Raw genomic sequence first — 10859 nt, forward strand, 5'->3', positions numbered from 1 at the left:
CTTAGTCAGGAACAATGTATTCAAATGTGATACAAAGCTGACATTCGTTATTATTTAAATGCGCAAAAAATGATTACAGAAATGACTCATTGAAGGTGAATGTGTGCCAACATTCAGTGAGTGTGATTTTATCTTTTGGTAAGGCTGTCCCTAGAAAGAATTCAGAGCAGCCATCTCTGAATTTAATTGGCCGTTCGATTTGTTTCCATGGTCCCACAGAGCAACAAATTACTCTATGAATAGAGCTGCATGCCATTCTGTATTACCAATTAGCTCAGGAGCTTCCTATGAATAGAAGTGTACTAAAAAGGCACTAGTGCATAAAACCTCCTCTTGAAATTTAAACCAATCCCTATAGAAGAATGAAATGGCAGGAATTTGTGGTATCAAATCCAGGTAAGTACTAAAAAGGCACTAGTGCATAAAACCTCCTCTTGAAATTTAAACCAATCCCTATAGAAGAATGAAATGGCAGGAATTTGTGGTATCATATCCAGATAAGTACGGGTGTCAGTGTCCCTTAAACACAACAGAGAACTCTAATCAAAGCCAGTTAGTTAAACATTCCCTTGGACTCAACTTTGGAAATAATGGCCCAGATCTAAAAACACTCAGGAGCTAAGGGCAGAAAAGTAACCCAGCCTTGAGCAACATTTATCTTCTGCCTTGGTAAGCTAAATAATGTTTTTTTTTTAATTCCACCAAGTGCATAAATAAGATTATATATAGAATAATAATGTGTATAAAGTCACCTTAAAATATACTGATTATGTCAAATGTGAAGGGAATATACTGCTGCAAAGGGTACAGTCGCATTAACAAATTATTGGTGCATCAAAAATGCACCCTCCTACTGATCAAACTGCAAGTGTATAGTAGGCTGCATTTGCCCCCCTGGGCAACAGCGGAACAGGCCTGCCAGCCTTCTGCCAAGGGCCAGTGGGGTATGATTGTGAAAATTCCAACCCCCCCCAAAACACAAAAGCATTGATTACTGTACAAGTGGAGGGAAAAGGTAGGCTGTTTATCTTAGGCCTAAAAGCTGAAGACAACTGTGCTTCTCGCAGCTAGCTACTCCATTCAAACAGCATCTTACACCCGTGCAGTAAAAAAAGGAGGCCGACCAGCACTTTATATACAAAACTTTACTACTGCATTTGAGAAAATGGAAGGAAAAAGAAGGATGTGAGCAGAAAACATATATGGGGGGGGGGGGTTGGGAGGACAAACAGAGTGACATTGGAGGCAAGTAACTCATGCTGCTGGACTTCTCACTTCAGTCAACACTCAGCACACAAAGATCATTTATACATTAAAGGTTCAGGAAACTGAAATACGCGAATTCTTTGCCGAGAAACATTTTGAAATTCTTTCATGTAAATCAGCAATTTCAGCTTCACGGACAAACACGGCGTGTGTCGAATGGGGCAGAAACCGAGGAGATTCAGAGCCGGGCGGGGCAGTGTAGAGCTGGCTACTGCAGTCAGTCCGGCTATCTACCCCTCACACCTCCAGCAGACCCCCCTCCAATGCCAACCCCCCCCCCCCAACCCCTCTACACAGACAGCTCCAGCTTTAGGACGTCTCCTCGTCGATCTTGGGTGCCAGGTAGTACTTAACGTGGCCCATGTCAGCGATCTTGTATTCCACCACTGCCAACAGACGGAATGTAGTCATTAAACAATGACAACTACTAACAATTACAAATGACTATTGCATGAACAAGACGTACTACTATAATAAAAACAGTAAAATTTGCATTTGTGAACACTTCAGCAAATAGAAGGGTTGAAACTTCTGAATAACAATGGGAAACATATTGAAATTTTAAATGTTGTAATCGGGGTACCCACCAAGGGGGATGTCTGCGGACATGCTGAGGGTGACTGTCTTGGAGAGAGGCGTGGCCTTGGTGAAGAAGTTCAGGTAGTTCAGAGCGAAGATGAGCTGCACTGGCTCATTCATCTCAATGGTCACCTGGAGACAGGAGGAAGGGGGCGGGGTTTAGCACTGGCATTCCTGCAAATCAGCATTGCAGCCACGGGGACCTGGACACAGTGTGGCTCCCGCTTGTTAAATGGACTGCATTTATATAGCGCTTTTATCCAAAGCGCTTTACAATTGATGCCTCTCATTCGCCAGAGCAGTTAGGGGGTGGGTGTCTTGCTCAAGGACACTTCGACACGCCCAGGGCGGGGTTTGAACTGGCAACCCTCCGACTGCCAGACAATCGGTCTTACCTCCTGAGCTACGCCGCCCCATGGCCCCTTCCCTGGCCCCTCCCACTAAAGTCCCCCCTCCCCCCCCAGCTGCTCACCGCCTCCTCCTCCTTGTCCACGTTGCTGGTCTGGGACAGCTTGATGTTGCCGGTGCCCAGCTCCCCCGTGGCGGAGAACTTGACCCCGTCCTTGGCGCAGGAGATCATGACGGCGTCGCCGATCTGGGAGAGGTCCCTGCAGATGCGGGCGAACTCGCCCGAGGGCATCTTCACCACGCAGCTGTACTCCTGCTCCTGAAAGAGGGGGGGTAGGGGGGTGGGAGAGGGGTTACCGTCGCTGCTCCCGTGCCCCTCAAATCACGAAATGCGCCTTTTCCGCAACTGCTAACGTACATTTTTAGAGTTACGATGCAAAGACTTTTTCCAAACACAATAATATGGTGTGTGGAATTTGTGACTCTCTGGTATTTTCCATGATTTTCCAAGGCCACAGGAGCTCTGAATGCAGAGGTGAGTGAGTAACTTTCCATTTATGTAGTACTTTTCACAGATATCCAAATGCAATCTGAAGCACTTTCCAGGGGCAGGAAAGAGGAGAGCTAGCCAATATACATCATCCGATTAAAAAAAAAAAAAAAACATGGATTCACAGAGTAGCAGTTAAGGGTGGGGGCTGGGCTGGTTGTTGTGATGTCACAATCTCAGAGGAGTGGATATCGTCCATTAACGCACGTGCGACAGCAACGGTACTCACTGGGATTCCCAGCTGCTCCACGTCCAGGTCCATCAGCTTCATCTCGTAGTCGGACACTTTCTCCTGGTCTGAGAGAGACGGGGGTGGGGGGGGGGGTTGTACATTTATGTTATTAGCGGGAACATCATGTGCAATTTTTGCTTGGACTAAATTTTCCAACCAGGAATAGAAGCGAGGAAAGTCCACCCAAACACTGACAAGCTTCTGTTATACATCGCTAGAGGCCACACAAAGACCCCAAAAACACACACGCAAGTGCCCTCCAAACCCCCAGCATTCACAAATCTTTTTTCAAGACTACGGAACTTGCCAGAATGTACTTGTGGATGAGGGAAAAAAAACAAACAGCAACAGCAGCTGAATAAAAGCATCCATCCTAAAATAAGCAGCTGACAGAGTATCCTAAGTCACGGGGAAGGCACTCACTGGGGGTCTCGAAGACCATGACAAGGGTGTCTGCGTTGTCCTCCGCACGCAGGGTGATGATGTCATCGTTGCCCGCACACTTCAGCATCTTGGACATGCTGCAAAGACAAGTGCTGGTCAAACCCTCAGGCTGTGCCACCTCCACCCCTGCCAGAGGTCTCACTGCTTCTGCATCACAGACGGCCGAATTCAATGCAAACGATCAAATGAGCCAAAATGCTTGGAACCATTGTTTGTCACAGAAAGTATAGCTTTCATACACGTTCGAGAAAACGGGCTTTCCATATGAAAGAATAACCAAAAGAACAAAGTAGGAACAGAACAGATTGAAAAGGAGATTATACCCGAATGTGATGAATGTACATTAAATTTGCAGACCCACAGATCCTCATTTGAGGTGGATCAGCTCAGTGAAAGGAATAAACTACCCACAAGATTTCAAGATTAGTGAAAACTTATACTAAACAAAGCACAATTTAACCACATTGCATACTAAAAAAAATATATGAACCACCTTGGAATAGAAATGCCAGCTTCTACATATATAATCGACAGATATGCTTCCTAAATAAGTAGAGAAAACAGTTCCACAGTTATGGTCAAACATAAACGACAAAATTATGATTTTTCAAGCCCAAACCACCTTTAGAGTGCCATCTGGTATTTTCTACTAATGCTACAGCCTGAGCCAATCACTTAGACCCATGAAAGCAGATTCTTGCTCTATTAAACCAACTAACTGTGAGCACATCATTAATAACAATCTCATTGTGTATCGTGTAGCAGATACTTCTCAGGGTTCTTAAGATTTCCCACCAATATTCTTGTTCGACTGGCGCCGAAATGACGTCACGTCTGATATACTTCCTGCTTTTTAAGCAGACCGAATAGCAAAGAGGAAAATTTGCCCAACTAATCTCAGTCAACCCGAAAATATGTGCGGCACAAATATAGGTAGAGCTAGTATTAAACTTTCACAAAAAATTGTAACAAGTAGGAAGCAAACAGAACAATTTTAACACAACTGACAGGGGATACAGATGACTTGAATTTGCCGACGAGGGCTGTTATAACAGTTTACAGCGATGTTCAGTTCAGCTAACAAACACTTTCACTTCTAGAAGCGCAACACCACTATGGATTGATGTAGCTAATGTTATACTAGCTCGCAAATAGGTCAACCGGCTAAGCTCTTCTTATTCGCTAGACAGCAGATGACAATTTGGCGCGCTTACTGTCAACCACTGTGCGGCACTGCAACTCCTGCACCTCATGCACACTTTATAAAACATGTCCCAACATGTCGAGCAAGCACCAAGACAAGTTAGCTAACGATAGATTGAAATAAAAAAAAGAACCGCTTGATGCATTAGCTTGCCATCTGCCATTCAAACAAGAAACAAACATGCATTTCTTGCAGTTAATATTGCTGGTTTTCCAAGAGGCTAACTATCTGGCAGTTGTTGCCAATGAAAGAACCAGGCAATTTTACACCACTAACACATTAGCAAAGTTACCCCCTTACCTAGCCAAACTAACTCCGATGGCAAGATTGCGGTCGCAACGGTAGGAGTCAAAACCGTCGCTGCGGAGGGTCAGCTGGACTAGGGAGACGTGTGACGAGTCCATGCTCTGAAGGGAGATGCCCGAAGAAGCGACATCCCAACAGGCCTCGGTTATCAGGTCCTTAAGCGCCTCCAGAACCTTCTTCAGAATCGAACCCTGGACAAGCCGAGCCTCGAACATTATTGCGCGGTTCTTGAAACGTTAACGTTAAATAAAGCTAATTAAACTACACAACTACGTTGCAATGCACGTTAGCTCAAATTACTTTATCAACCGAGTAAAGAGATGAATAGATACGTTACAAGGGTACCACACGCAAATATATTTAAAAAAATGTTTCCGTCAGTCGACCGCACGATAATATGTTGAAAGTTAGGATGTAGAATTTGCTGTATGCTTCCAGCTTCTCTATACCCGACCACACAAACTGGCACACAACGTAAACTGCCTGGTACTACGCGCGCAAAAGCCAGTTTTCTTAGTTACGTGATTCGTCATTTCCGCTCATCGCTTAACTCCTCCTACATGGAAACTGCGTACACGCGTGTCCTATGGTGTCCATTGTGGCTCCACCAGGGAAAAACCAGACTGTAAAAACACGGTTCAGTGGATGTGGCACTCCGTATGTCGAGCGTCCCCTATCACAGTAAGTGCAAACAACCTCTAAAATTACTGGGCGAGATAGGAATACATTTTTAACGTCGTACTTTATTTGGCTCTAAATCATTTGATCTTTATTTCCTTTAGGGGAAGTCTTTTTGGCAATACTTCTAAACATCAGCAATTTGAATGCTCGATACTGTGTCGACACTTGAGTATCGAGCATCCCTACTATTGAGTTCATACGTGTTAGTTAATTGGAGCCAAAATGGCCTCTGTTTGCCTGCCGTAGGTTAAAGAACGCCTGCTGTATTTTCTCATAGGACCAATGACCGACGAACCTACGAAACCAGGAAAGCGCGCCAAAGCATATTTTTCGTCTCCTACTACTAGATAGAACAGGTCAGTGGGAGCGCGCCTTTCCCGTTACTTCTTCGGTTTCACCGCCTTGCCCCTCCTACTCTCTCCATTTCATATGAACGCTCTGTCTCCGACGTATATTTTGGATTAGCCACCCTAGATGGTTAATAACTAACCATGGCAGTGACAAATTAGACAGTATTTCACGATCCACAGCCGTATTACAAACAAATTATAATTTGTGTCTCGTATGCAATGAACGTAATAACTTATGTCATTTGTCTTTGTATAGTGAAGGCATTACTCTCGAATGCAATTTCTTGTTATGCCGAATTATACCAAATTATGCCTGAAGTGGCGCATGCCATAAAGATAATGCCCCATGCTGCTGTCTCAGGACTTTTCACCAGCGTGCTCAGTGTATTGTTTATTTATTTATTTATTTTTTTAAAAAGAGTTAATGATAGACTGACAGGCAAAATAAGATATCCAAATAGCTGAACATGTTGAAACCTGGTCACTGAAATGAAATCAAAGGGCCAAACCTGCTGCAGTTAAGATGTTTAGGTAAATTAAGTTAGGTTAAAAACCTGACAGTTAGCTAGGTAAAGCTATGAACACCAGTAATAAAAAGGGGTACCCCAGCACCGAGAACCCCTGCTCTAGCCTACTACGAAAAAACAAATTAGGAGCAAGCTGCAGATATACACTTTCTACCAGATGGTGGCAGCATGACCATATTCTTTTTTTTTTGCACACACTTGAGACTTACAGAAAAATAATGTCAGGAGAAAGAACCAATTGATTTCTTGATCTTATAACCTAGGACACATATTTTTGTTTCACAGATGAAGTATAATAGTAGAATCTTTTGAGACATGCTGTTGTAGACAGTAGTGTGGTGGCAGGGGAAGCAGTGAAATGATCCGTTGACAAACCCACAAACATGTTTGGTCATGAAAGCCCCCATGCACTTTCAATCATTGATTTCTCTTAATTACTGAAAGTTAATATATTTCCCTGGTTCTCACAATAATACTAATGTGGCTCCAGTAACAAAATTCTATATTGACTGAGAGATGTGGGTCCCCAATTTAATTATTTAGTCCCACAAGGTTCTGTCACTTGGCAGAATCATTACACTTATGCCATTTTGCTTTTATTTTTAAGCCACATGTGACAGTTATGCAATCTTATTAAAAAAATCATTTTTATACACACACACACACACACACACACACATATCCATGTACATGATTCAAAATAATGCCATTTTGCATGACATTTCAATTTACTCCATTAAAAACTGTGCGGCAAATTGTCCCCCCCCACCCAAAATATAAAATGAGAAAAAGGTGTAAAATGTCACATTTTCGATGCCCTGTTGGTGAGATGTGTACAGAAGTAATGAATGAAACAAGATCAAACACTGTTTAAAGTTGCACAAAGCAGGCAGTTCTAACCCCATGCAGACTTGCAATCGCTGAGAAACCAGGCCAAAACCTAGTATATGGCTGGACCGGCCGACCAATGGTGTAACGTCATAACTCGGCCGGCCAATGGTGTAACTTCATCACTCAGTCACAGACATTCGCGTTTGTAGGGCTGGCCCTGCTGTTGCGGTCCAGCCAAAAAAATCAATTAAAGCAGTGTCACAGAAGGCAGGCAAAAACAGTGTTTTTCAAAGCTGTACATGAGCATGTTTACGCATTTGTTTGCGAATAAAGTTCTATCATTTCTGTGTCACTGTGAAGATCAGGTTTAGTACAGTTGATCACTGCTTCTGTATTACTTAGCTTGTTATAACAGAATATTTTATGCTCTAAGATGAATCACGATCCACAGCAATGGCTCCCAAACCATTTGAGCTCAAGGCAAATTTAATGAGCTTATACAATTTTTGTGGTCCACCCCTTATTGAAGTGTGCCCTGCAATGGACTGGCAAACTGTCCAGGGTGTATTCCTGCCTCTCGCCCAATGCATGCTGGGATAGGCTCCAGCACCTCCCGCGACCCTGACCAGGACTAAGCGGGTATAGAAAACGGATGAATGGATGGATGGACCTCTTATTAAAATGCAGTACACTTTATGCATATACACTAATGAGCATAGTGTTTAAATTGACTGCTGTGAACATTTATAGCAATTGTGTTGTATATTCTATTTATTCACATAAATACCCCTTGATCCATTAGACATACTGTACACACATACACACACACACACACACACACAGTCCTGGAATGAGAAACACGTACTTTTAATTTCACGTGTTCGTCAGGCTCCATTACAGATTACGGAATACCAAGAAAGATACAGCGTAAATCCTTGAATAATTTGCATGGTGGCAAAAACAATGTCAGTACAGAACATCCTCCCTGCACCTTCAGCCACTGAGGGCATCTCCCTGCCAATCTCCAGACCACCCTGGAGCGCACACGGCTGTGTTGCACTACAAAAAGCAGCTTTTGCCTCCCCTCAACGGCAGGCAGCAGTTCTTAGATAAAACCTCCTGCATTATTAACCGAACCTACATCCCTAAACAAACATTAATAATCTACAGTACAGTACTGCTCTGGAATTGACAGAATTATTTAATAAAAAAAGTATTGCTTTTTATTCCAGATTTTTTTTCTTTTCTTCCTCAGATCAAAATACATCACGGTCTTTCTTTCGACGTTGCATGTTTGACGAACCTCCAGGCACGTCAGCACATTCTGGCTAAGAGACAGCGAGGCCCATTTCAATGCGGTCCAATAAAAAGCGGATTAAAGTTTTCGGTCACGGTTTTGCCGCCGTCTGCCTTCCTTATGAAACAAGCCGCTGCAGGACAGAAGGAGAAGGTATTGTTGCGCTATCGATCGGTCTTCGGTTCGGGAGCGAGCGTGCTTTTCTTTTCACTTGTTTAATTTCGGGGAGCGACTCGGCAGACACGGCGAAGGGCGGAGCACGTGCGCTCCTCCCAAACCAATCTGTCGGGGGCTGGGGTAGACCTTCGGTCGCGCTGTAATAAATGTCAGACCCCATCAAAAACAATTGTGTGTTTCTGAACAAAGTAATGAACTGAAACCACCTGAAATAAGATCACGTTCTGGGACAGACTGCCCGGCGGCTGCTGCTCGCTGTATGGGGGGGGGGCAGAGAGGCGGAGAGCTGACACGAACCAGCCCCCCCCCCCATACCCGTGTTGCACGCCACTTTTCGTTCGCTCTGTTGCTACTTCCTGTGATTCGGCGAAAAGGTGGTCGCCCTTCGGCATGCGCCCATATGGCACTTTAGAGTCTCGGAGGGAGACGCCAGGAGCCGCTTCTCCAAATTCCCGCCAGTCCCCCACTGGGCTGCACAGACACAGAGAGATGGAGGTGACAGGTCAGCCTGGGCTGCGCACACACAGAGAGATGGAGGTAACAGGTCAGTTTGGGCTGCGCAGACACAGAGAGATGGAGGTGATAGGCAGGTACGATGTGATTCTGTGAGGGATGCCAGGCTGTGCCTCAGCACCTACGCTGCTCCGACCACATCCCCCTGCTGTCAGATGTCTGTGCTCAGTTACTGCTCATACGGGGGACCTCCCGATGCATAATGTCTCTGCTCTGCATGGTCCTCCCAGAAATGTGAAAAGGAAATAGAGAGTTTCAGTCCTGTGGGGATCTTTTTGTCAGGTCGTGTTGTCTTTCCTTTCATGCTTTTGAAATACACAAGTTCGGGGAACATAATAGAGTGCGTGCGTGCGCCCACGATGTGGGCACCTTTTAGATTTTCTTGAGACGTCCTGGCAGTGGGAATACCATGGCCTGTGTTCGTAAGGCACCGCAGAGCAGGAGTGCCAGCACTCCCAACTCATTGGGCCCAAGCGGCTGCTGGACTTGGTGGTGAGCCAGAGGACGTGTGATGTCTAGCACAAAATGGCTGCCGTGTCATTACCCAGAAGGCCGCAATCATGTGTAGGCTACTCTAAAACAATCACTGTTGCATATTAACATGTTAGCACCATTTCCCCGCTAGTTGAATGGCTAGCTGTTAACGGCTGTTTGCGTTACTCTGCGCCTGTGATGTGCATTTAATTAAATGCACCTTGCTATACGCCACAGTGGCCTTTTAAGCCACCCGGGATAATAGCATATGCCAATCATATGTTCCAATTTAACAGATTAATAAAAGGAAATGGAACATCTGTCAATCAAATAAATTAAATGAACAAATAGAAAAGAATGGGCCTGTGGTTGCTGGTCACACTGCCTCCCATCAGGGCTGGCCCTCACCGTCCCCAGGGAGAACATGAGTGGTGGGGGCCATTTACTGCCATAATTAACCTCATATTGTCTGGGTGTTGCTATGGCAACTCCCTTCTCATTACCTGTCTTTTTGTCACTTTTCTCCTTTTATATCCCTTTTGTGTGCTGCAGTACCTGTGATCCTATTTGCGTAATGAAGAAATATATCTCTGGTTTCTGGTTATTTTGCAAATGAGTCATCAACTCCTGACGGAGTACACTACAAAAGATTACATTCGCCGAGCAGAATTAACGCTTAACATTTCACTGTGCATCGGTCTCAGTAAAGCGATGTGTTGGAGCGTTTGTTCTTGATTTACCTGTTCATCGTAAGAAGTAACGGTCTGCGAGGCTATAAAGCTGCATGTTCTCGGCTGCGTGGAAGCAGAGACAAGTGGTGCGCCTTTGAAATGGGTCCCAGGGGGACGCCGGCTAAATCCCGGAGGCATTTCCCATTAAGACTCCACTGTTACGGCTAACAGCCTCCGCTCATCCATGGCCAGGATGTGCACACACCACTACCCGCTGTGTCGCTGTGAGCCAACCTACCGTGTGTGTGTGTGTGTGTGTGTGTGTGAGAGAGAGAGGGAGAGAGAGAGAGAGAGAGAGAGAGAGAAAGAGCTGCACTTTCTAGGAGGTGTGATAAATCCAATCCAATTC

The 10859-nt window shown here is 44.8% G+C and overlaps 1 protein-coding gene and 1 long non-coding RNA gene across 2 annotated transcripts; one reads left to right on the forward strand and one right to left on the reverse strand.

Annotated features, from left to right (window-relative positions):
* The first annotated feature begins 255 nt into the window (after positions 1-255).
* On the forward strand, positions 256-682 carry LOC135239449 (uncharacterized). The gene is made up of 2 exons (XR_010325374.1): positions 256-396; positions 498-682. It is a non-coding gene; the product is annotated as an uncharacterized LOC135239449 (long non-coding RNA).
* A 448-nt stretch (positions 683-1130) lies between these two features.
* On the reverse strand, positions 1131-5426 carry LOC135239448 (proliferating cell nuclear antigen-like). The gene is made up of 6 exons (XM_064308111.1): positions 4924-5426; positions 3399-3496; positions 2973-3040; positions 2318-2512; positions 1854-1977; positions 1131-1652 (listed from the first exon to the last, which is right to left on the reverse strand). The coding sequence occupies exons 1-6, from the start codon at positions 5142-5144 to the stop codon at positions 1576-1578; spliced, it is 783 nt and encodes a 260-aa protein (XP_064164181.1). The 5' UTR covers positions 5145-5426; the 3' UTR covers positions 1131-1575.
* Between the last annotated feature and the right edge of the window lie 5433 nt (positions 5427-10859).

The sequence above is a fragment of the Anguilla rostrata genome, chromosome 14 (assembly GCF_018555375.3).
Source record: "Anguilla rostrata isolate EN2019 chromosome 14, ASM1855537v3, whole genome shotgun sequence".
Taxonomy (NCBI): Eukaryota; Metazoa; Chordata; class Actinopteri; order Anguilliformes; family Anguillidae; genus Anguilla; species Anguilla rostrata.

Coding starts and splice junctions, on each gene's coding strand:
- LOC135239448 (XM_064308111.1), bottom strand. CDS start 5,144: ATGTTCGAGGCTCGGCTTGTCCAGGGTTCGATTCTGAAGAAGGTTCTG. Junction 3,041..3,398: donor CATGGTCTTCGAGACCCCCA/GTGAGTGCCTTC, acceptor CGTCTCTCTCAG/ACCAGGAGAAAGTGTCCGAC. Junction 1,978..2,317: donor TGGACAAGGAGGAGGAGGCG/GTGAGCAGCTGG, acceptor TCCTGTCTCCAG/GTGACCATTGAGATGAATGA.